General features: G+C 47.8%; 1 protein-coding gene across 1 annotated transcript in view; it reads right to left on the reverse strand.

The window, feature by feature from the left end:
• Positions 1-26,655, reverse strand: part of TRAFD1 (TRAF-type zinc finger domain containing 1) — a 621,343-nt gene that overhangs the window by 538,521 nt on the left and 56,167 nt on the right. Inside the window, exon 2 of the mRNA XM_069619500.1 lies at positions 4,221-4,276. Within this exon, the coding sequence (XP_069475601.1) occupies positions 4,221-4,264 (44 nt within the window). The 5' untranslated portion in view covers positions 4,265-4,276. The remainder of the gene's footprint in view (positions 1-4,220; positions 4,277-26,655) is intronic.

Consider the following 26,655-nt stretch of genomic DNA (forward strand, 5'->3'; position numbering starts at 1 on the left):
GCATCCCTGAAGAAAGACTTCCATTTAAAAGCATTGTGTTGCTCGCTGCAGCGCCACGCTTCACTCACCTGTCCTCGAGACATCTCCCGGCTCCATCGTCAGCATCGGACGCCACATCTCTGCACCTAGGGGAGAGAGGAAAAAACAAAAGGTGAGCAGAAGGAACACAGAAGGAAAGCCTGATTAACAGCCATAATACTTACCGGCTTTTCTTCCACATTTCGGGTCGGCGCCGCCCCGTTGGCAGGTACCGTACCCCGGCCCCTATGGGGAAAGGACAAGAGACATTTCTGGGGAATGATAAGGACATTTAGATGGATCGCCCTCATCACTACTCACCTCGGCAGTTTAACCCCTCGACGCATCGCCTTCATTCTGCACCTGAAATAAAGGACAGATCACAGGTTAGAAAGACAACATAAAGGGGGCCTCACTTGAACTTACGGCGCATCGCTCAGGAAAGTCAAGTGGATTTCGCCAGCGCCATTCTGAAAACCAGTGAAGTAACTGGACGAACACGCGCCCCTGCACCAGAAGCAGGATGGAGAGTTCATCCTTCCAAACCATAAGGTGAGCTTAAACCGGGGTTTGGTGGAAGTTAGAGAGGGGGGAAGGGGCAAAGGGGGGAGCTAGCACACTATTCTGCAGACTGTTAATCCCCTTTCTCATCTGCAGAAGGATATTCCTACGGGCCAGGCAAGCACGATTTGAAGGTCCTGTCCAATCGGTGTTCCGGGTCCTGCGCATCACGCTAGAAGAGGCCACAGCAATCCAGACTAGACCAGCACCCCCGTGGGAACCAGGTGAGCGTTACACACTATTATCATATGTACATCCCTTATTCGACAAGTCTTAGTTAACACCACTTATTTCCAGACAGAGGTGAGCACTTAACTAAAGATGGCACTCCAATAAGATTAAGAAAAAGGGAGGGAAAAGGCAGAAATTAGGAACAGCACACAACACAATCCTTTAGGAGCACTCAGCAAGGCAGGAAAGTCAAAGTCTACTTGTGAGCAAAAAGTTCAGAGGCCAGGCTCCCTCTTGGAGAGAGTAGAACACCAATGCGCCCAAGATCACACAGTTTCAAAGGCTTGGAGAGTCTTGCAGAGAGTTCAGAAAGGAATTAGCTCAGTTTAGAAAAGTTCCGTTAGCCAGCCTAGGGCCAACCCAAGTGGTAAATTGAGGCTTTAAGAGCCACCCCACACAGACCGTTGCGAAGGAGGCCAGGCGGACAAAGAACCTTTAAAGTGGAGAGGATCCTCCAGCAGGGGCAGTTGTTCCTGGCAGCGGGTGCAAGTCGCAGCGTCGTCCAGAGGAAGAGATGATCTAGACGTGGAGGAAGGCTGAAGGTCGTTGCCCTGCCAGGGAAGGAACCAGCCGCGGAGTTCTCAGTTTAAAAAGGTACTACCCTTTTATTAACAGTAGTGGAGAAAATATAGTATCCCGGTTGCCGGGGTGCTTGGCACAGGCAAGGCGGCCAAGAGATGATCCGGGGAGGCGAAAAGGCAGGCAAACTGGTTATCCCCACAAGTCAAAGGAAGAAGACTCTTCGGATTGAAGATCTCCTCTGTCGTCGGGAAAAGTGGTGAGACGGTTCAGCAGGGCTCCACCGGTGGTGTCGTTGTTGCAGGTCAGCTCAGCTTCTCCCTCTTCAGATTCTTTGGTCCTGTGGCGACGTCTGAAGTCCCAGTCCCCAAAGCCCCGCTTTTATGCAGAAAACCCCCATTCATCAGTCCTAGCTGTCACTCAAACATGCTAAGTGGTGAACCGGACGTCTCACCACTGGGCCAATCACACAAGAGTGCGACATGAGTTGCCGAGGCAACTCAATCCAGGGTGCCTAAACCCCCTCCCTCACCCCCTGTGGTACCCAGACAGAGTGGCACCACTTTTGGAGGCTTCTGTGGAGAAGCCCGCCAAAAAGTGGAACAAAGGGCTCGACTTGGGTTGGAGTCACAGAAGCGAACACAAACGCCATCTTGGAACAGAGTTTCGGCAAAAAATACCAACCGGTGAATTTATATTAATTTAATAAACCAGCGGTATGTTCGAGGCTATATTAAAAAGTGGTAGCCTTCGAACAATGGGAAAATCCAATAGGAATATATTTGCGGTCGAATATAAAAAGTAGTAAACACTGCCACCAGCCAAAACTCGGTCGGGGGGGACTGGACAGTGCCCCGTCGAACAACAGACCCCAGGGCAATCGAATTGCCCCGACCAGTACGTCCACAATATGATGGTTTGTACTGGTTCTGTTCACAATTTAAGACTAGTAAAGCCAATGGTGACTTTACATGCCCTGGGAGACAGTCGTCAATCCCAGGGTATGGAGTCTATGTTTGGGGGTCGCTACGACACCCCTGGGTTACTGCACGGAGGGTGCTGTGTAACCGACATACCAAAAACACATGAAGCCCTATGGGGTAAAGGACACCATAGCCCATAAAACACATAAAAGTCAAAGGAACACCTCAAATCATGTCTAAGAGTGGGAGAAAAAGAATCTCACTCTTAGCAGGAAAAAAAATAATAAACCCCAAAAATCCAGCAAAGCTGCTGGAGGACTCACTAGGTTTGGCAAATTAGCCATAACTGAGAATTCTCCCTAACACCATTCCTCTCGCTCTTCCAACTGAGGAGTAGTAGCGAAACGATCTACCCATGGAAGATGTTCCACTCGAGTGAAAGGGCTTAGGCTGCCTAATAGAGGCACCTTAAGACTTGGCTGCCAACTTAACTGCACTTCCGGTGCGAAACCAGACTTCCTTAACCACACAAACCTGCGTGTTACGGTATTTGCTGCCATGGCTCTGCTGACGCCATCGGCAGAAACCAGAACCGACTGAAGAGAGTCGCAAATGGCCTCTTTGCCATCTTTTACAATGGCCAAGAAACCGTCTCTTTCCTCCCCTTCGGAAATCTGCTCAGCCGCCATGGAAATCCAGTCCCATAGAGTAAGTGATTTTCGCAAGGGCACATCCGGAGTTGGCGGATTTAAGAGCCATGCTCCCTGCAGAAATGTCCTCAGAGACCCCCACTGGGGCCGCTCCCTCCAATGCCCTCTTGCACCATTTGAACAGATCCTCAGCGTACCCCAGACCCTAAAGGCCAGATAGTCCATCTATACAAGGCACTGATCGATCACCAGGGGTCACCTTAGATGTCCCACATCTGAAACCAAACGGTACACAGCATTGGAGCTTGTAAACCAACCAGATATGTAGAAATCCATACACAGGACTGTATGGAGCTCATCGATATCCGTGCAATATAAAATGCACAACGCACGCTTGCTGACGAGATGGCACTATACCCTCTAAGACTATCTAGAATGTTCCCAGGAGCCTACCCCTACTGCTGGAGGGATTGTGGGGAAATCTGTGACTTTTGGCACCAGTTGTGGGAATGCAGGAAAGTTCAAGCGTACTGGAACGAAGTCCTGGGGTGGATGCATGCCATAGATGGGATTACTAGAACACTCACACTGGTGCTGGTGCTGTTGAGGGTTGATTCGGATGGAGAGGACTCACACACAACACACACACACATGCCCCGAAACTTACTACTAGCTGCTAGAGTGTGCTTTCCATTCAATTGTTAAAGTGCTGCCCTCCCCTCGAAAAGAAAATGGCTAACCAAAGCTTATTCCATTTCACGAAATGGAAAGCCTAACAGCAGCGTTACTTTAATCTCGCTCACGCATAGATCTAATTTGGCAACCCTTTAAGGAGTTTCACACAAAATATTTGACTCCCTGAGGCAAACTGACTAATTCTACTCTCTAACCAGGTGTCTAAATTAATGTAAAACCAGGCACACTTAACAGTAAACAACTGGAGCCATGACTAAAGCAATGGAATTGTTGTAAAGTAAAAATGTTTTTTCTTTTGAAATTCCAATGTTATTCTGATGCTATTCCTGGATGGGGGTAGGGAGGAAGAGAAGAAATAGCGAAGTGGTGGCGGGATTAGCAGGCACGGGAGAAAAACAAAACAAGTGGAGTTCTTACTATCGCTATACTTTCTCTGTATGTTCGTACTTGTGACCACTGCTGCAAATTTAACATGCAACAATGTCACACTTGTTGTAAAATTAATAAAACTATTTTTTTTAAAGAAATTCAGAAACCATTTGCTTTATGCAAAATATACAATCCATAGATCAGTGGCCGCACATGGCAGGCCTACACCGTAAATAAAAAAGATGAAACTTACCAATTTTCACACAGCCGAGTTTCTGCACCAGTTACAGAAGCCATTGTGAAAGATTTCTGAAAAAGGGCATCAAAAAAAGATTAGTTTCATTTCCAAATGTATATACATGACTAATCAGTTCCTTGCTTGCTTAGTTATCGCACACAAAGTTTCTCGTAATTCTATGCACAGTACTTCCTAGAACAAACCCTAGTCAGGTTACATTATTCATTCTTCACATGTTGCTTCAAGGATTTAGTTCAATTTCGTGCCTCATGGGAATACATTTTATCTCAATGTAAAGTAAGATTTCCTACTGAGCCAAATTAGCACCGTTGTGGGCTCACAGCGAAGGGCCTAGTCGAAAAGTAGGTTACTGTGGCCATGCCGGAGGCATGGAGATCATGGTATGTGCAGGAAAAGAAATGGGGTCGGGAGCTGAGGAGGAAGGAAAACAGAAGCAGGTTAATAAAATGATTTTTAAAACCTAGGAGATTCGCGTTTGTGATGATTGGATTATATATGAATGAGGTACTTGTAAAGTGCAACATTCATTATTTCCATGACTTGTGAATTACCAACACTGAAGGGTGCAGCTGTTTCGCCAGCGGTGTATTGCCCTCAGATAATATTTTCCAAGGGGTGATGAGAAGGGGGATGAAGCAGGTGTGCTACACACCCAACACCCTAGCATTCGATAAGTATTTCATTGGCTTGGGAGGCAAACAAAACAAAAAGGCGAGCGTGGTTTGGCGCACACGATGGCGGCTGCCATCCGAGAGAGCTCCATGTGGGCAGAGGGCTCTCTAGCAGAATATGCGTGGTCCCCATGGCTGTGAATCTTGAGCGAGGTGGTGGAGGGCTGAGGAACGCCGCCCACGTTGTGGTGCTGCTGCACAGAGGTGGGCCTGCCCTGGAGCAGAGCGCCACACATGCAACCTTAACCTCTTAACTGACAATGGATTCCCCCTCTGCCCCCTCCCCCCGCCCCCGCAAAGTGTCAAGATCTTTTTGGGTGGTTTCGGTATGTCGCCATTCTATCCCTTCTAACTTTTTTGTAACATGTGATATCTCGGCCAAATTTGGCCCCTTTTCTTCACATATGTAGGCGGTCATAATGCCACCAAGGAATCCGCTGTACGGGCGTGAGAAAATAACCAAAAAGGGAGAAAATGCTGCGTTTTTTCAGAAAATGCCAAAACAATGGAGTACAAAGAAGCCTGCGTTTTTTTCCTTGTAAGAGCTAGGAACAAATAGTTTGCTGTGCTGAATTCACCATTTTCCAGGCTTTAAAGGAACAGGTTGAGTGAAAACCAAAAAAACATTTTTATAAGATTACCATCAGTTTTGTGAGAGGTGAGCGATTTTACCCTTTTTTCCAATAGGACATGCGTGGGCGGAATGGAAGAGGAGGGTAGGAAAGCTGAATGGGAAGACAGAAAAGGCACTCATTTCTCAAAAGTAAACAGAATTCCAAGTTTAGGAAGGGGTCATTTGCACAGGTCAGGCAACAACTATTTAGGGAAAATTCCCATAGTTTGGGTAAAAATTAAAAAAATTACAGATGAAAAAAGTGTGCTGGACATGGTTGGACCTGTAAGGTAATGGCTTCTGTGAATACTGAGAGAGCAAAGCCCCGCTATACTACCCCCCCCCAACTCCAGACTCTTCCAGTTAGGAAATTAGACATTTTTCGTAATGTTTCACAAAACAAACAATACCACAAGCCAAAAACTGAGCCATGGTACACAGGATGTTTATGCTGACGGCCTAAACAGACGTACTTCGCATGTGTAAATTGTGGCGAGGAATGACAAGCATACATTTTTTGAAAGAGCACAGGCAGACCTTTTGAAGGGTAGGTGACTTGTGCAGGTTACAAAAGCGTACAGTGCCTAAAGCAGCGACTAAATATAGGTCACATTTGGGAAATTAAAGGGTTGTGTAATAAAGAGTAGCAGCAAATGTATGAAAACCAAGAGAAAATACCGAATGTCCTACCATCCCACAGGTGTACCGACGAAAACGGTACCTCACATGTGGGGGTGCACCTACCTGGGCGCAAAGGAAAAAGGGCTAAACCACTGGTAACCCCAGGTTTTCGGCACAGCAGGTTTTGCAGGAATTTGCTCTTGTGAACAACCTACAGATTGGGGCCGGAGGTGTTACAGCCACCAAGGAAAAGAGGAAAACAGGGAACTCCATGCATTTCTGAAAAGAAGGCACCCGTGGGAATCCACAGAGGTCTGACTTAAGCGAATCTCCCTAAAATGCATTTTAGGCAAAGTCCAAAATTTAGGAAACCAAACACTATTCCCAGACATTTCCAACCTGGAAACTACTGAAACAAGCCACCAACGCCACATGTCCTACCTTCCCCCATCCCACAGGGGTCCGCATGAAAACAGTACCTCACATTTGTGGGTGCACCTACCTGGGTGGAAAAGAAAGTGTTGACCATCCACAAGTTCAACAGCCGTCCCACGGAGCCCCAGCCGGGTCCCAGACCTTTCCCGGAGGGAGAAGCAGCAACACAGGCCAAACAGTGCTGCAGGATTTGTCGGGGATGATGTCCCTGGCCTTGGGCGGCTGTCTCCCATGTGGGGTGACCGTCCGCAAGCCCAGACTGCACCTCTTGGTGGGCATTGATACAGATTTTCCGTCCAGGAAGGAATGGGGACCTACCCCGGGGCTCCCCGGAACTGCCACTGGACTTGGGGATGGTCGACCCACATGGGAGAAAGGCATTGAAGGCATCAGCCCCGACAAATCCTGGAGATCTGGCTGGGCTGTCTCACAGAATTATACCTCCAGGAAGGGATGTGGACCCTAACGGGGACCCCTGGGACTGCCGCTGGGCTTGGTGAATGGTAGAACCACATGGGAAATGAATGCCCAAGGCCGGGGACATCACCCCCAACCATCCTGGAGCTGTGGCTGGGCTGCGTTACAGCTTTTCCCTCCGGGGAGGGATTGGCACACTGCCGGGGTTCCCTGGTGGGGAAACGCTATAACGCAGCCCAGTCAAACGCCAGGACGGTTGGGCGCGATATCCCAGGCCTTGGGTGGCTGGCTCCCATTTAGGTTGACCGTCCAAGCCAAGCAGCAGTTCCAGGGAGCCCTGGCAGGGTTCCCATTCCTCCCTGGAGGGAAAAGCTGTAACGCAGCCCAGCCAAAACTCCAGGACGGTTGGAGGTGATGTCCCTGGCCTTGGGTCTCCCGTCTCCCATGTGGGTCTACCGTCTCCAAGCACAGCGGTAGTCCCAGGGAAGAACTTTGTATTATTTTGTTTTGCCCCTGCCCTAGGGGCAGATGGGCACATTACTGTGTCCATCTGCCCCCAGAGGGTTTAGGGGGGGCCCACTTTCCATATGTAAGTTCCCTGGTGACCCGCCCTCGCCCCCACCCCAAATGGATGGGGGGGCATCTCATGTACCACTTCCTAGGGGCAGAAATCTGGGGGGTGGGAGAGGGCCACCGCCCTTTCCATTAGAAACATCCATGGTGGTTTAGTGTCTACCCCTCCCGCTCAATCACCAAATAAATATTTATTTTTTTCTAACTTTGTTTTTTGTTTTGCCCCTCCCCTAGGGGCATATGGGCACTTTAGTGAGCCCATCTGCACCCAGGGTGGGCAGAACGTACTGCCCCATGCTTTGGGGACCGGGGAGGTGTAAGCTAACCCCTCCCCTCCACCCCCCAAACAAATGACTGGTGGTCTAGTGGCATTGCTGGGCGCGGATCGAGCGATCCGCGTCCAGCAATGCTTCAAGGAAGGTGTGGCTGGAAAGGGGAGAATCTCGCCTTTCCAACGACATCTCCCTCAATCAACGGCACAATAATGCAGGAAACCTCCCTTCTCTTTCACCACCGCAGCCGAAAATGGCTGCGTCTGAAATTTACTTTCAGTTACACGTCAGCGCACATTGCGCACGCGGACGTAAAACTGAAGGAACTCTAACCCCGGACTGTGAGGAGGAACCTTCCCCTCACATAGCCCAGGGGTTGGATTTTAGTTTTGTGAAAGTGGAGTGCCAAAAAGGACGAGCCATGTCGTCCTTGGCACTGCAAATGTAACGCTTAGGACGAGATAGCTTGTCCATGGCACTTAAGGGGTTAAAGGAGGCGACGCAGGTCAGAAGCCGGGTTCCCGACGAGGTGAGCCTTTCTATGTTGCAGTGATCGCGGCTGAGGCGCCTGCTAGTCCCCCTCGCGCCCCCGCCCCCCGTGGAGGAGAGGGGCAGCCACAACCAGGAGTCCCGTACTGTGAGCTCTCCATGCTTGCCGCTGTGGGAAGGACTTCCGAAGAAACCATAGGCCCTGGACACGTGTCAATAATAGTTGGGAGGCCACAGTGAGCTGGGGAGGTGGTGGCCAGAGCAGCCACAAGGAGACTTTGGAATTCCCCCAGATCTGGTGGTACATCAGAAGATGTCTGGATCCGAGTCCACCACCCCAGGTCCCCCAATGAGGACATTGGTGCTTCCCTATAGGCCACAGAAAGCTATGCAGCACCAATTGAGGGGGCCGGCTGGAATTCATCTTCCATAAAACATTTGATCCGGCAGATGGCGCTGTGGTTGGGAAAGGCAGTCTGATATTTACCACAGGGGTCCACACACAGGGCAAGTAGACTGGGAGACACCATGCCAGAGCCCTTCTAAGGTTAAGTACAACGAGAGCATCCTAATAAGGCCAAGCAAAGCAAAATGTCCAAGTCAGGAAATATCTTGGCACTTAAGTTGGCAGTGTAGAAACTCAAAGCAGGAAACTACCACTGTTGCCCAGGTACATTCGACAGAGCCCAGAGAAAATCCAGACGATGCCCCGGCCACGAGACGCAACCTGCGAAGTCTACTTGCAGACTTTAAAAACTGGACAGGATGTAACTCGTAGGGTCGACAATGGGCAGACAAGTCACAGAGGACGAATATCGAATCAATGATGTCAAAAACACAGGAGAATACAGGGTAAGCAGTAGATAATTAATGATATGTACATGATGCTAAAGTATTATGACGAATACTGCTGTTTTTTGTTGAATGTTGATTGTAGTAAAACCCAATAAAACCTTTTTTTTTTTAAGACAAAAAAAATGTCAAAAACACTACAGGAGAGCAATCGTACAACATTTCAGAGTCAGCAAGTACAGTTGATTCCCTCGATACGTTAGGGGGCAACCTCACAGCAAAATAGGAGTATGTGGAATATCACTCCAGGCAGAACCATCAGAGAATAAGAGCTATCCCTGCCTCAGTTCAAGACCAAAACCTGGTGCAATACCTCCAGCAGCTTTTCAAGGTCCTGGAAACTACAACGCAATTCGCCATGCCCGTCATGATGGACTGTGCTCACTGGGTCTATACCACATATCAGAAAGAGAAAGTTCTACTAGATGTCCTCGCAAACATACACTTCTTCCAGGAGAAGCAACACATTCTGGGGGATGGCCAGACGCAAGGGTCCTAATACAGTTCCAATCCTCACATATCACAATCTTTCAAGATCTCTCAATCGCTACTATCGCCAAATGGTAGGACCTGCGCAAAGTTGTCGCTTGGTTTCAGGCCAAAGAAACCAGATACAGATGGGGACCTCCAAGCACCTCCTTTACTCGCTAGGGGAGAACCTGGGGGTGTCTAGCCCCCATGTAGTCAAGAGACTGCTTCATCCAGAATATTGCAAATCGGGGGATGACGCACCGTCAGCAAAACCCTTGACGAGACAACTCAGGAACGTGGCATAAGAGTGGTTTTGTATGAAAGGAAAAGCAAAGAAAAGATCTCCACTCTCCCAAAGCAACATACCACCTCCATCTGGGATAAATGACCCGAGAGGCAGACTCGGACGGCTCCCATTGCAGAAAATAATACACCACTTGGGGGGGGGGGGGGGGAACGGAACAGTAGCCAACATGGTATGTCCATCAGAAGCCAAAATGACCAGTTCTGCTCAGGGGCTCAAGAATTTGGCATTTCAGTTTAATTCTTTTGATTTCAGATGCTCAGTTATGACCAGTTCTCAAGTCAGTTACACACCTTATTGGTTTCACTGTTTCCGCACAACCAAGCAACGAAGACTGATTGACTAAGCAAGGCTTGATCGCTTTTGTACAAATAAGTGAGGCTAAGAGCACCACCAATAAAGACATACACCTAGTTGAGCTTGCAGCTAGCCGCAATAAATATTCAAGGGCTAAACCCTCCACCCCCCCCCGAAGCACAGAGGAACGGTCACTCGCCTGCCCCAACTGGGAGTTTAGTGATGCTCGAGGAAACTCATCTATTGAGGATAGATGAACCGACACTGATCTTTAAAATTCTTCCCTGCAAATGTCTTTGCTACAAGTGGGTAGAAGAAATGCAGAGTTGCTATCTTACTGTCTAGAGAAGTGCCCTTCACTAAAACCATCATCACAGATCCAGAGGGTCGCTACCTCATGATTAAGGGCACACTGTTCAGATACTGGTCATGATTTCTGCCCCGCGAGAGGCGGGACCAATTCTTCTCATACTTAGTCCCCAGAATCGTGCCCTTCACAGAAAGTCATCCGATAATATGGAGGGACTTTAACACCATGCTGAATTCAGCTCAAGACAAGACTCTTGCTGCTAGTACGTTTTAAGAATGCACAAACCGTTCTGCAGTTTATGAGTGACTGAATGTAGTAGACATATGGAGATTCCAACATGGGGAGACACTATACTTTCTTTTGCCCCCATGTCCACAGGAGGCATTCCCGAAATGATTTGCTCGTGATACCAGTATCCATAGTTCCCTAGGTGTTGAATTCTACTATAGGCATCAGGGTCCACTCAGACCACTCTCCAATCACAGTCAGTTTATGGAATGTCTGCAGTGCTCTCCCACTGCCCCAAGTAACTTGATTATTAGTTCTGCCATTTCCCAATGGATAAAGTCATACTTTGACATTAACACGACACAGTGACTGCCACTCAACACTATCTGGGACTCCTTTAAAGCGTGGGGGGGGGGGGGGGACTAATCTCTAAAATCACTGCCTATACCAGTTTAAAGGAGGAGATTACAAAGGGGTTAGAGGCCAAATGTTTTGCATCTTTTTGGTCCTAAAGGGGAAAGCGCTAAGACTAATGTCACCCCGGCCCCTTTCGCAAAAAAATAAGTAATTGGACTCAGACTAGCAAAAACACACATGCATCATATGAGGTTATAAAACGGCTCACTACAGGCCCTTAATTTATTTAAGTATATAAACGCCAATAAACATATACAAGTGAATATATATATATACTAGATGTCGGCCTATGCACAGCATGTGAATCTAAGCAGATACAAGCATCAGAAATACGATTACAGTGAGTAATGTATCCCTTCTGAGGCTTGTGGAATCTGCTTAGATCACATGCTGTGCATAGATTAGCGAGCAGTACCTGAAGAAGAAGAAGGTGGGATGTGAGAAGGCTCCGAGCAAATAAATGTCTTAGAACCGCTTGTCCCACTTGTGCATCTGTCTTGGAATGAGTGTCAATGCAGTAGTGCTGAGTAAAAGTGTGAATAGAGCTCCAAGTAGATGCTTTGCAAATGGAGTCAAGGGGTACATTTGCAATAAAAGCCAGGGTGACCCCAGTGCCTCTTGTGGAGTGGGCCCTAGGCGTGAAAGGCAGAGTCTTTTCAGAAAGTGAGTAACACAGTTGGATACAGTTAACAATCCACCTAGAGATGGCACCTTTAGAGACGCGATCCCCCTCTCTGCCTGTGGCTACGGAGACAAACAGCTGATCTGTTTTCCTTAGCGGTCTGGTCTTGTTTACATAGTAGAGGATCGCCCTACGCACATCTAGTGTGTGTAGTTTCACCTCAGCCGAGCTTTTGGGGACTTGGAAGAAAGCCGGAAGCTCGATGGACTGGTTTACATGGAATTTTGAAATGAACTTATATGAGAACCTAGGGTGTGTACGTAAAACCAGTTTATCTTTATGGACAGTAAAGAAGGGATCTTGCACTGACAGAGCCTGAGTTTCACTGACCCTTCTTATAGAGGTAATAGCTACTAAGAAGGCAGTTTTATAAGTCAGGTGTTTGAGACTGCTTTTATGCATGGGCTCGAATGAGCTTAGATAGCACCACATTAAGGTCCCATCCTGGAGGTGGGTTAGAAATAGGAGGGTGAAGTCTCTTTACTCCTTCCATGAGGCCTTAACTACTGGTACTTTCCACCACGACACCTTGTTATGGGAAGTGGTGCATGCTGACAGGGCTGCCAGGTGTACCTTCAGCGAGTTAAAAACCAGTCCTGCATCCAGCAGGTGTAGCATGTAAGTAACAATAGTGGAAGGAGTGCAATCAACTGGGTTGACTAGCTTACTTTGGCACCAGATTACGAATCTTTTCCATTTGTCAAAGTAGCAGTGCCTCGTGTTGGGCTTCCTAGCCTCTTTTAGGATGTCCATACACCTCTGTGGTAAATTGAGATGTCCAAACTATGACCTCAGGAGCCATGCTGCCAGGTTCGTTGAGTTGGGTTGCGGGTGCACTGTTTGACCTTGGTGCTGGGACAATAGGTTGTACCAGCTCGGAAGTCTGATGGGTTCGCACACCGCCAGTCTGCATAATTGTGGGAACCATTGTTGTCTCGCCCACATGGGAGCAACCAGGACGAGCGTCATTGATTCTCGGTTCATCTTGTTGACCACCTTCCTGATTAGAGGAGTTGGTGGAAAAGCGTACGCAAACATCCCTGACCAGTTCATCCAAAGGGCGTTCCCCTGGGAGTCTGGTTGGGGGAACCTGGATGCGAATCCTGGGCATTATCTGTTTTCGCTTGTGGCGAATAGGTCTATAGTGGGGAAACCCCACTGAGAGAAGATATCTTCTATGACTTCTCTGTGTAGACACCACTCGTGTTCCTCTGGGAGGGGGTCTCTGCTCAGAGCATCCGCTAGGAAATTGAGATCCCCTGGAACATGTTGCGATGACAGGAAGATGTTCCGTCTGAGTGCCCTGTGGGATGTTTTTACCCATGCATCCGAGCCCTACCTCAAAACTGTGCAGTACTGACATGGAAAACATCATGATGGCCAGAGCTTCCCAGAAAATGCACAGGGAAATGCATGAAGAATAGGCTGCCACTCATTTTTGCCGATGTTATGGGCACAGAAGGACACTGCCTAAAACCACCATTGGACTACCCACACAGTAGTCTGAAACCATTGGGAATGGCAATGCTGATTGCCAAAAGCAAACCCATAACTGTTGGGAATTCATTTTCTTAAATCCCAAAAAGGGGTGCAGTACCAGTACTCGCCACTATCAAAAAGCCGGCGTTTTAAAACAACACCAGATTTTACTTTTTTGTAGAAAACTGAATAAATGAACCCAAGGCAAGCCAAAGAAAGACATACTGAGAGGTGGATCCAAGGTAAAGTTATATTCTGAAGTGACTTGAAGGTTTATAACAAGACTGGCTGAGCTGTGGATTTCAGCAGTTTAAGTAAATTTGGACTGAAAGACACTAAAAATCTAAATGTTTAAAAGAAATGAGTGACCTACTTTTGAGTGTCACATAGGTTGCAATTGTTTAAATGTCATAGTTTTAAACTTAGAATCAGCATTCTAGCTGCATATGTAAAATTGTTAGTTTATTTGAATGCAGAAAACTGGGGAACAGAAATGACATGTAGCTAAAAACTGGCTTAAAGAGATTCCAATTTTGCCTGGCAACTACCCCCCATCAGGAGTGAAACTTGAGTCACAGCTGTGTTCCCAGGCCTATCTGCCTTTTGCTGGCCACACTAAGGATATGCTATCTCTCTGATAATTGAATTAAGGGGAGCCCCCACAGAATACAGGAGCTCTGAACAAAGCCCTGTCCTGACTCAGGCAAATGTTTTATTGGCGGGAGTCGTAAATGGAGCTTCCTCCTGGAAGGAAAGGGGAGGGGTAGGGTCTCTGAGCTTGGCAGAAACTGGAAAGACTGGTTTCTGTACCATGTGACCTGAAAAGACCCACCCCTGCCAGCCAGAATATGGTTTTAGAAAAAGATGAATAACTCATAGTACGGACTTGTGAAAATTATTTAAATGATACCATAATTCTTGTGATTTTTCTGCCCACATTTTAAGACGTGTTAGGACCCGGTGGTATGTTCAGGGGGGTTTTAGCGGAAAAGAGGATATTACTCAAAATGTGTGCATGTGAAAAATCTGACACTTCATCAACTAATGTCCATACTCCTTGCGCACATGTGTGTAAATTTGGGTTAATGTCCGATATTGCGAAACCAGTTAAAAAGTGCAAATGTCGCCATTTCTGAATGCAAGCTCCCAGGAAGAGCAGATTTGGACAGGGTATACCTCCTGTGATGCATGATGGGTGCATGTAATTTCAAACCACTGTGTAGCTATGAAATATGTCTTTTGGGTCAAAATATAGATTGTGTGTAATTTGACAGGGGTGGGTTCTCTGTACCATAAACAGACCTCATCATGACGACACTTCATTTCATTCCCCAATCAAGTGGAATAGGATGAAGTGGCCAATGACAAGTGGAGAGGGGTAGAGCCTAGTGATGCTGCACACACACCCATTTTCAAAACACATAAAAGAAGACAGACAGGACAGATAGGGACATTCATTTCCATCTGCTGCGGGACGCTCTGCCGGGATAATCCATACTTTACCTCCATCAATCTCTAGAGAAAGCTGTGCAGAAAGATCCAGACTTCAAATCTATCAATATCCAGAACCAGAAACCCAGACCAGACCAGCAGAGCAGAGCTGACCCAGATCACTGAGAAGAGACCCAGACCAGACCGGAGTCCAGTCCAAAACCTGACCAGATCCGTGGCGAGGCCTAATTCAAAAATATAGTGTGAGTACCTAGTAGAACTGTGCAGAACCAATCTCTTAGTTAAAATAATATAATTCAATCTATTTTAATCTAAGTAGAACTGCCTCCTAACTGTCACCTGTCATTTGCAAAGCTGTCACCTGTCATTTTCTAGTTGCAAGCTGCACTTGTCTTTTTGAACTTTAAAATTTCAAATCTGAAAAACGACCTTTATTTAATCGCTCATATCTCCGTGACCGTTTGTCCTAGAGACTTGCAGTAACTTTCCTCAGAAAGCTTAGAATCGTGGCTTTCCTACCCCCGATACTTCTGCCGCAATCGCGAAAAACGCACTCGCGAATTTGCCGCGATTTGCAAATTTCTCAACGTGTGAAAACAGCAGTTTTCTTGCTTTCAGTTGCCAAAAATTCATTTAACCTGCTAGTTACTCCTAGATCCTTGCTAAAGTGAGCCTGGACTAATATTAACTTGACACCACTCACCCTGAACCTCTAGAGGGAATTAAAAGCATTTTAGCATATTTTTCACTTCATTGCCAGCACATATAAAAGCATTTTGGGCCTGTGTTTCCAACTTCTGTAGTGTAAGCTTGCCGGGGTGAACTGAATTACAGTTGATTGCATTTCCGAGAACTGTGTGCTTTCCTTCCATTTCCTTGCATTGCCTAAAGGGGGGAGGGGATTGCCAGAGAAAAGTGATTACATTGTTTTGTTGAAATCATATTGAGTATTTTCTGTATTGCATTTTTCATTCAACATTACCTCCCTCTGAACTTATATAAAGTATCCTCTACCACCTTATTCTTCTGTTCCTATTCACAAGTGTGCTAGTGCCAGACTATCCATTATTGATTACTGATCAGATTAAGTGTGATATCCAATTATTAATTATTATAAAGTGTGATATATATCTATATTGTTTAAATTCTCAAATAAACCTTTTAACTTGCAAAACAGAACTACTTCTTGGCTCAGTGGGGTCAGGGGGATTCCAAAAGAGGGGTGTTATATAGGGGTAGTCATCCAGAACGCATGAACTGGACATAAAGATATATCAATAAGGGTTTCCATTCAGTATCCCAGACTAGGCATTGACTTAGCTGTAGTGTTGAATTGAATCCTCTTACAGCCCATATCCAGATTTTCTGGGCAAGCTTGGACAGATTTGGCGAGCGAGTCCCTCCTTGTTTGTTCAGGTAGAACATGGCTGTAGTGCTGTCCGTCCGGATTCGCACTGACAGGTTTAAAAAAGGTAGGGTTCGAAAGCTTGAAGCGTTCTGAATACTGCCAGAAGCTGTAGCAGGTTGATGTGATTCTTGGCCACTGCGTGAGACCAGAGACCCTGAGCTGTGTGGTGGAGATGGTGAGCTCCCCACCCGTCAGGCATGCATCGGTTGCGACTACCGCCTGTATCTCGGGATCGTAAAAGGGTTTCCCCTTGGACAGATTCTCTCTTGTCCACCAGTGAAGGCTTTGTACCAGTGTTGGCGAAACGACCACTAGATCATCCCACTGACCACTTGCCTGAGACCACTGTTTCGCCAACCATTCCTGCATGGGACGCATGCGCAGACGCGCGTGGGGGACCAGGTAAATACATGACGCCATCATGCCCAGCAAACACATTGCTTTGCGTACCGTTATCTGGCGACCGGACTGGTATTGCGGAATTTGCAGCAGTATATTCCGATTTTCTTTCCTCTGAAGGAAAGGTCAACCCCTCTTGAGTGTCTAGGATAGCTCCTAAGAATTGTTTGGATGTGCTTAGCACTAGACTTGACTTTTTCTCGTTTATTGAGAAGCCCAATTCGAAAGGGAGGTCGATAGTCCTTTGAATGTTTGTTCTGCAAATTACTGGGGTTTCCCCCGTGATGAGCCAGTCATCCAGGTAAGGGTACACCGGGATTTCCTCCCTGCGTAGGTGTGCTGCCGCCACCGCCAGTACCTTGGTGAATACCCTTGGGGCCGAAGCTATCCCGAAGGGCAGTACCTTGAACTGGTAGTGCCGACTGTCCACCTTGAAGCGCAAGTATTTTCTGTGCGCTGGGAACATGGAAATATGAAAATAGGCATCTTTCATGTCCAATGTTGCCATGTAATCCCCCTTTTTTAGGAGGGGGATTACCTCTTGGAGAGTTGTCATGCAAAACTTTTGGGGCTTGACATACTTGTTGGCAGGCCGTAAGTCCAATACTGGGCACATTGTCAAATCTTTCTCTGGCACAAGGAAGTAAGTTGAATAAATACCCTTGTTTACCTGGTGTCCCGGGACGAGTTCTATCGCGTCCTTTGCTAGCAGATTGACGATCTCTTCTAGGAGGATCTTCTGGTGTTCCAAAGAATGTATTTTTTGTCGTGGAGGATGGTCTCGGGGACGCTGTAGTAGTTCTATACTGTACCCCTCGGATACTGTTGACAGCACCCATCTGTCTGATGTGATCCCTTCCCAAGCCTGGGTGAAGTTGGAAATGCGTCCCCCTACTGGGGTTGCGTGAGAAGGGACCCTGAACTGAGCGTCACTGTTTCGGTGGAGGCGTGCCGCCTCCTTTATTGGGGCTGCCTCTACCTCTACCACGTCCTCTCTTATTACCCCTGCCGTAACCCTGGGTAGACTGCTGGTTATTATTGTTCCACTGTGTACGCTGCCCCTGGGAATAGTTAGAACCTCTCTGGGAATTTTGGCCGCGTGGGCGACGAAAATTGCCATTCCCTCTCTGATTAGGGGGTTTAGTGGTTAGCTGGCCTAGGGATTTGAATGTTTCATACTCGTCCTTAGCATTCTTTAGTGCGTCCTCGACCGCCTTACCAAACAACAGATCCGGCTCCACCGGTTTGTCCAATAATGACGCTTGTGTTTCAGCCTTGAAACCAGACTGGCGTAGCCAAGCGTGTCTCTTAACAGTTCCTTCTGCTATTAATCTGACGGCGTTATCCGCGGCATCAAAGGTTGCCTTTAAAATGCAACCGGACCCGGCTCTTCCCTCTGCTGAAACTCGTGCCAATTGGCTCTTTAAGGGTTCTGGTGCGGAGTCTATGAGTGCCGCGACCTCTTCCCACTGATGGCAGTTGTAGCTGGCCAACAGGGTGGTGGAGTTGGCAATCCTTGCCTGGTAGGCGGAAGTGGAGGCCACTTTCCTGCCTAACCGGTACAGTCTTTTGCTCTCCTTGTCGGGAGGAGCCTCGGACAATGATAAGGGTGTTCTCCAGCCCTCTTACCGGTGTTCGTAACAACCAGGGAGTCCGGCTTCAGATTCCCCCTTTTATATATAGTGGGTCTGATTGGGCCGCCTTGAAAAGTTTTTCAATCCTAGGGTTCACTGCTCTGGTGAGGTTAGGATTGACGAGTGACAGGTCTATTCTTCTTTGAATAGATTTTAGGATAGGGATGGCCTGAGCAACAGGCCTCCTCTCCCCCACTAACTCTTCTGCAAAGTCCCTTTCCTCCTGGGCACCCTGGGTGTCGATGTGGAAATGTTCAGCTGCTCGTGGCAGCACTTCATTCAGGAGTGGCTGGTTGTCGACAGGGGAGTCGGTAACCGGGGCCTCTCTTTCTACTGGGGAGTCTACCCTGTAGGGGTCTTCCTCCTCCTCATCTTGATCCTCACCATCCCCAAAGTAGCCTGTCCCAATTTGTTCCTCCACCATGCCCAAATCTGGATCCTCAACAAAGGATGTCTCTCCCTGGTAATGAGAGTAGGGCTGGACGTAGAAGGGGTCTGAGGACCCTGTTGGTGTCTCAAAGTGGGACCTTGTACTTGGAGGTATAGGATCCTTAGAGCCAGAGGGTGCTGACCCGTTGGGAGTACAAGCAAGAAAGTGCTCTGGGTTTTTTGCATAAAAATCTGCCAAAGATGACATTTTTGACATTACCCTATCTATGTCAACACTGGTCCATTCTCTGGAACTGGGAATGACCTTTTCTAGGAGTTTTTCAAATTTATCCTGACTAGACTTGGTAGCCTGTGCAGGGGTTTTGGTGTTATTAGAGGACCTTGGACTTGTCTTTCTGTTTTTGAGGAGTGGAGTGTTCTACGGGCTTGGAAGTGGGTAGAGACTGCTTCCTTTGCTGTTTCCCTCCCTCCCCGTGACTGGAGGAGTGTTTTCCGTTTGTTTTAGGGCCCTCTGAGCTTTTCGACGCCTGGCGGCGAGGTTCGGGGGTCTTGACCCTATCCTTCGAGCGTGGAGGTAGGGGGTCGGGATCTGTAGTAATACGGTCTGCAGGCACCGACTCTTGGAGTGCGGCCTGAGGGTGGAAGTCGGCTTCGTCCTCCGACGATCGAGCTTCCGTGACCTTAGGGAGCGAGACACTCTTGGCAATAGTGGATGGTTGCCTAGCGTTGTGCGGTGATCTAGATCGAGAGCGCCCAGAGGAGGCCGATTCGGATCGTTCTCTACGTGCCTCTTTCTGAGAACTCGACGTGCGCGTCGAGTCTCGGTTGAACTTTGTTTGCTTTGTGAGTGTCATTCGAAGCGCTCGTGTTGCCGGGGGTGTTCCCCATAGCCGGCCTGCCGGTCGACCTTCTGAGGTCGGGGTCTTGCGCTCGGCTGTCTTTCGACGCCATAAAGCCCTTGCCGTCCGAAAGTATGGCGTCGCTGCCGTCGCTGAAGACGCCCTCCGCTGCCATGGCCTCTTGACGTCTGGCGTGGTGGGTCCAACGCTTGATTGAACGGTCCTTAAGTGTTTTAGGCTTAAACCTACTACAGGCTCTGCAATTTGCCTCGGGTGGTCCCTCGGCAAGCAGAGGTTGCACGTGGCGTGCCTGTCGACCCAAGGGTATTTGCGATTGCACTTGGGGCAGAATTGGAAAGGGGTACCCTCCATACGCACCTTGTGGCAGCGGGCTGGTAAATGTAGGAATATATATGTGTATCTATATATTACAAGAGTGTAGAGTATGACCACCCCCCACTCTCCCTACTTGCAGGGCCTTGGCCAGCGGCCCAGACCCGGGCCGAGACGGAAGCCTCGAGGCCCAAATCCGTTGTGTAGTCGACGGTCAAAATCCTCTCCGATCCGGCGTTGAGTGTAGAAATTCGGTATCTCGACGTTGGGGTGGAGAAAGGGGTAAAATTATCAATATTTTGCAAAATTATGGCTTAGTGCCAGGAACTCCGCGAAATGCTTCCGACCAGTATGGCGGAAAAAAAGAAACTGAGGGTCCTAGACGCGTGAGGGATCATGGGTACAGGGGACGTCACACTAGGGATAGTATTACTGGCACGCCCTGTGTCGACGCCCATTTTCGAGTTTCGAAAAACAAACTGTAATACTCTGCAGCTTCCACTAGATGTCGGCCTATGCACAGCATGTGATCTAAGCAGATTCCACAAGCCTCAGAAATATATATCAACTTCACCGTTAGAAAGGAGGCAAAAGAAAACTTCATCTTGGCCACCAGCAACACTGCTTAGTCCCTCAGCAGGTAGGCAAAGAGATCACTAGGTCCAACGGGGTCTGAAGCGGAGGGTCCTCCCTTTCAGCGAGACTGCATCACCTGGGGTTTCCAACGTCCAACTAACCTTCTCCGAAATGCCCTCTCCTTTATGGGGGCATTCCCCCACCCTTCCCAATTGCGTTCTGCTCTCGGCCGAAGAGCAGATCACAAGTCGAAGGGCCATAGGGTGCAAGAATCTAGTTAATAGTTAAAAAAAAACAGCGCCCCTCTCGCTCTCTCTCTCACATGCATTCCCAGACTCAATATCAAGCACCTGCGGTGTGCTCCGATTCCCTTTCTGTACTCGTCCTTCAATGGACAATACAATAAATATTCTCTGCAGTTAGTCCACTCAAGTAATGTTTACGAGACCTTGCTCTGTTATCCCTGCTACTTACTCATTCTGTAAAGCCTGCGGAAACGCCAACTTTATTACTGCAATGGGAGATGAGTGTTCAAAATGGCTGCACATCGGCCCCATGTTATTCTGGCTTGCATTTTCCACACTAGCATTATGCAAGTCAGCCCTTATGAATAAGTTCACACAACCCAAAGAGAGAACTCCCAACTGCCCGTAGTAAATTGAAAGCACATCCCTCTGGCCGCGCTGCACATGCACTAATATACACAGAACAGCGCTACTACGCCCATGGGAACAAAGCGAACATATTTCCAAACTAGGGCGTATTGAAGGCCCGTAATAGGAACTACATAGGGGAATTAGAAGGCAGAGAGTAACATACACATAAGCAAACGAAAATGGGAGGAAACCCACCACTTCTTTACACAGATTATGTCGGGAGATTCCCCTCCCAGGGTCGGAGCAACAGGAATACCTGCAAGGTATTACCTTGCCCCATATTTCAGAGGAGCAGCAAGTCCTGTTCTAAGGCCACACTACAGAGGAGGAAGTTTGGTTAGCCATCCAAAACCTCACACACACAAAGCGTGGATCAGGTGTTTTTCTCCATATTTTAAATAAAACTATCAGTCCGCACCTCACACAACATCTTACCAAAGTACAATTCCTTCCTGAACTCCGAGAAACTCCAATCATCTATGGAAGAAATCTATAACCACCCTCAAAACTGGGTAAAATCTGATCTGATCGCTCGTCTTATAGGCCCATATTACTTTTAAATATAGACGCAAAGATCTCTGGGAAAGTCCTAGCCGCCAACAAGGCATTTGACAGAGTAGATTGGCAGTCCCTGTTGGAGGTAACGGCGGGTATGCGAGATGGCGCAATTTCAGGGCCTTGGTGCAAGCCACTCTCAAAGCCCCAAACACTAGGCTCAGAATGAATAACTGCCTCGCCCCACGGATTTATTTAAAGGGGGGTGTCCGACAAGGGTGGAACTTTCCCCGCTCCACTGACCGCTTTATCGAGCAATTCGCACACAAAATTAGATCCAGTGACCACATTATGGTCTTAAATGCGAGTTCTCCACAAAAATAGCTCTATACACAGATGACATCTTGTAATTTACAGAAGCAGACTCTTCCCTTCCAGGAGTGATGTGGAACTTGCAACTTTGAAAAGGTTGCAGTATTTTCAAGAAATCACTCAATGTCTTGCTCGACCCAATGGATTTCCAGCAGGGATGTGGAAACAGCTCAGTGGGGAGGCGACAGGTCCCATGCTAGCCATGTTTCAAGATAGCACGTGTGCCGGGAAACAATCAGCTCTACCCCAAAAAGATAAGCCACCTGAGGAACAAGCCTCATAAGCCCATATTGCTTCTTTACATGGAATCCAAAATATTGGCAGAAATCCTAGTGACTTCATTGCTAGCAGTGTTGCCAGCAGTGATCCACCCAGACCAAAATGTTTTTCTGCCTAATAGGGCGACACACATGAACATCGGGCGGCTTCACGCAGCCCTAGAAGGCACCAACAACATTTCTGGCCCATTGGCGTTGATAGCGATAGACTTGGAAGAAAGACCTAGTCAAAGGCTTTTGGGGCTTCTTCTGGGAAGTTATGTTGCGCATGGGCTTTGGATCGAACTTCCTAGCATGGGTGAGGCTGTTGTATGTGCATCCCAGAGCTACAGTCCGGGTCAAGGGAGTGTACATAGCCATTTCCCCCTGGAGAGGGGTACGCGCCAGCGCTGTCCCCTTTCCCCGGCCCTGTTCATTCTGGCTGTTGAGCCCCTGGAAAATCTGGCTAAGAGGCGACCCTTTGGTAGAGGGTTTTGTGTGGCAATCGGGCAGGCGGAACAATTATCTCCATACGCGGAAAACCCGTTGTATGTGGGAGAACGGCAAGGTTGTAAGCCGGTCAAGTGGCACAGCAAGAAGAGTGCTCGCTTTGACATCCGTGCAGAGCTTGCTAACGCAGGTTAGAATCCCGGCAGGGCCAAACTCAGCCTTTCATCCTTCCAAGGTCGATAAATGAGCACCACACACCGTGGGTAAGAATAAGCAGCGTTCAGATACCCGAGGGTTTGTAGCGCTATATAAATGCTAAATTATTATTGTTAAGAGTCAATCCCGTGACTAACAGATCCTAGCAACTATAGACGACACAGAGTTAACTGGTCATAATCGGTCCTATTAATGTTTTAAGGGTGGACCGGAGGCAATCCCACAAGGGTCTGGACCGTCTTGAATCGGGGGATCATAACATTTGTTGTGGATGTTCGGTTTTGGTCGGCCCTCCCCTTGTCCATGCTGGGGAGAGCAGATGAGGCCACTGTCCAGATTTCTATACATTTTGCCTAATACCCCAGTCAAGGTGCCAGACTGTGCTTTTCAAACTATTGAGACAGCGCTGCGGAAACCAATTTAGAAGGACTCTCAACCAATAATTGCATTATGAAATTTGTATTGTTTGGTGTGGGACGGTGGGAATTGGGCTACCAGATCTCAAAAGAGAATACTGGGCTTCACAGCTGGCAGTGGCAACCACGCGACAGGAACAGCCCGCATATTTGGCTGGAATGTGCCAGGATGACCACACGAGACCCCCCTGCATACACTTCACTATGGGGCAACTAGGACGGAATTGACCACTATCTTGCAACAAGTGGTGAGAGTATGGGATAGGCTAGGAAGGAAATGGGATTGGGGGGGGTTCATAACGTTACACGCCCCTTTATGGCTCAACCGAGATATGCCCGAGTTGGCGTAATTGACATTTGCCAATCACTGGTATAGTAAAGGGATAAGGGTGGTAGCACATGTTGCAACGGAAGGCAGACCTCGGTCATTTCAGGAACTGTGGCAGTTCCCGTAATTGTTAGGATGGGATTTCTATCAGTCTATCTGGTTCCGTCATGCTATATGGACGCAACTCCACAGGAATTATGACTGTCCAGCTCAAACCTGTACCAGGTGCTCAACAGCTTCCCCAGACACTCCCTAATGAGGATTCAAATTAAGTGGGTGGTGGATCTTGGTCCCTTGGAAGCGTAAGAATGGCAAGACGCCATTATGGCACCCAGTGAAGTGGCAATCCCCACCAGATTAAATCTTGTATAGAACATACTACATGAGGGAAGCATTGTTTGAATTGTCTTTGATGTCTTATTACACTGGGGTTGTTCTATCACACTATCTGGGTATGCTTGAAGATTCAAACCTTTTGGAGGGGAATTACAGCCGTCACAACCGGTTCCATTGTATTCAAATTGACCACTACTCTGAATTTTGTGGGGTGGGACGGACAGCATATTCAAGTTACAATAAGCAACTTATCTCAAACATCATGCCTTGGGGGGGGCCAAGTGAAACACCTAAAGTGTCTAGATGGGTTCTAGACATGGATCGCTTCATGGCGATGGAGGAACGCGTGTACAGGGAGAGGGGCTGCCCTGATAAAATCTGTAACATTTGTAGTAACTTGGCGGATGCTGAATAGCCACAACAATGTGGTAAGGACTACAGTGTATGCTACCACTGGAGGGGATGTGAACTACCTCGGATGCTTGGTCTCGCTAATACTGGGGAAGTTGATTGTCCAGATTATGCTGGATGGTTGGGGAAATGACTTCGGTCCAGTTTTGTTCGTCTGTTTGAAAAAAATATATAAAATTGGTTTAAAAAAAAAATAAACAAACGTCAAGCTGCCCAAACCGAACAGAGATCAAGTCGGTAATAAACGCACAAGGATCGCAATGGGAGTCCTCCACCCTGGATGCTCTGGAGATTAAGTTAATGAGAAAGGGGAGCCTTACACAACATAATCGGTCACCTCTAATTAAACATTTTACAGCTGATCTCAGGCATTGGACCAACCAAGAAATCTCATGGAGAGGGAGGATACTGAAAGTGAGCAGTCCCCCAAAATAGCATACAAAATCCCGAGAGTCAATAACGGACACACCCCAGTAGGGAATGAGACTAAAACCAAGTGTGGGTGAAGTTAAGAGAGAAGTTTATCCAAAATATAGGGCATACACAGGACTCGGCATACTCCGAGAGCGCTCTGCCAGACAACAAAAAAACATTCATATTCATTACAAAATCACGTCATAGGTGATGTAGAATATAGGATGCACATGAGTTGTGGGGATTGGACGGTGAGGCCTGGACATTATGTATTCTTTAAACCCCGGTGCTCCAGGATTGACGGATGTCCACGTGGTGCCAGCGCGGGGTGCATGGGTCAGCTGGGTTCAGCGCAGGGTCAGACGATGTGCGAGCCGTTACAATTTACACTACTTAACATTGCCCTTTTGGCCACACTTATTCTGACATTTATTGAAATCTCTATCCATTTAATATATTTCACACTCATAAAATATATTTACTTAAAAGAACTACTTCATGAATCAGGTGTGTTATTTTAAGGTTACATTCTAGGGCTATCTGCATCAACTCCTTCGTTAGATCTATAAGAGGACAGCTTAATAGTGTGTTAGTACAAGAGATGATATATTCCACTTGGAATGTGAACGTTAAGGGTGAGCTGGGGTGGAACTTGGTCGAGGGGCACACAACTGGCACATCAAACAGAGCTTAGGGGGCTGGTGGTTGCATCTCTGAACCTGGGGGTCTGCTTGTGCTAATTCAGAATTATGGAGATGGTGTTTCTCTCTCCCCCCCTGACCCCAAAGTCAAAGCTGCAGCCCAGTTCATTCACAGGGCAGTGATGTTAAAGGGAAGACAAAGGATAATGCGTTCGCAGTGATACTTTCTAAACTCGGGCATTCATGAGAACGACCTTGCTGCAGCGATGGCACAGGGGAGCAGCGGGGGGGGGGTTGTTCTCACTGTGCACGGACCCAAGGGGAGATGTGCAGGCGAGCGCTTCTGCGTGGCCTACTAGAACGAATACAAAATGGAGTCGGTGATCATACTAAATGAAGACAGGAGTCAACCCTCTTGTGGGTGTTGCACATATATGTGTCGCCCCAAGGCTGTCCAGAACCGTGGCCAGTGGGACATGGTCAGCCGTGGTACGAGCATAGTGTGCATGCGAGGATGAGAATGAAGGGGAGGGGACCTTTCCTCCCTTACAATACACATATTGCAAATTAACCTGGTCCCCACATTGCTCTGTGCGTCTAGCAGTCTCCCAGTTAAGATCCCAAAGTGGGTCCTGAGAGGGCAATGTTTTGCTTCATATGGAAGGGAAGACCTTCACAAATAACCCAGAGGATGATGTACCACATGCTCACTTTTGGCAGGCTCGGGTTCCCAGACCTCAGATACTTGCGGCCCAACCAAGTAGCACATATATTCTCATGGCTACAAAGCCTTTCTAACCCAAACTTGAGCCAAATTAAACAGGCAGCCACAAAAACCCAATTGATTGACCTGTTGGCCTTGGGACGAGAGGGCCACAAAGCGGGTGGGCACCTGGGAGATTCAACCTCCACTTCACTGTTTTATTGGGTTGGTGCCCAGAGAATGGGGGCGGTGTGCTCAGGCCTCTTCCCCTTCTCTCCAGTGGTGGGAAACCCAGACTAACACTGGGATGCACCACGAGATTGTTAACTAGAAGGCCAACCGCTTATTTTTCTAGAGGCCAATGCCAAGTTCAGCACTTGAACTGTAACTGCGATTACTCACTGTTAATGTACCTGTATATACATGTAACTAAGCTCTAAGTATTCTTACCATGTTGTGCACCCAGCTACCCAAGGGTTTTGTGCGCCATACAAATCAATAAACAAACCTCTATGAAATAGGTCAATACACTTACATATAGCTCTATCAATGGCTGACAAACAGAGCTGTCA

This window comes from Ambystoma mexicanum, chromosome 10, assembly GCF_040938575.1.
Source record: "Ambystoma mexicanum isolate Mex_15411 chromosome 10, UKY_AmexF1_1, whole genome shotgun sequence".
Lineage (NCBI taxonomy): Eukaryota > Metazoa > Chordata > Amphibia > Caudata > Ambystomatidae > Ambystoma > Ambystoma mexicanum.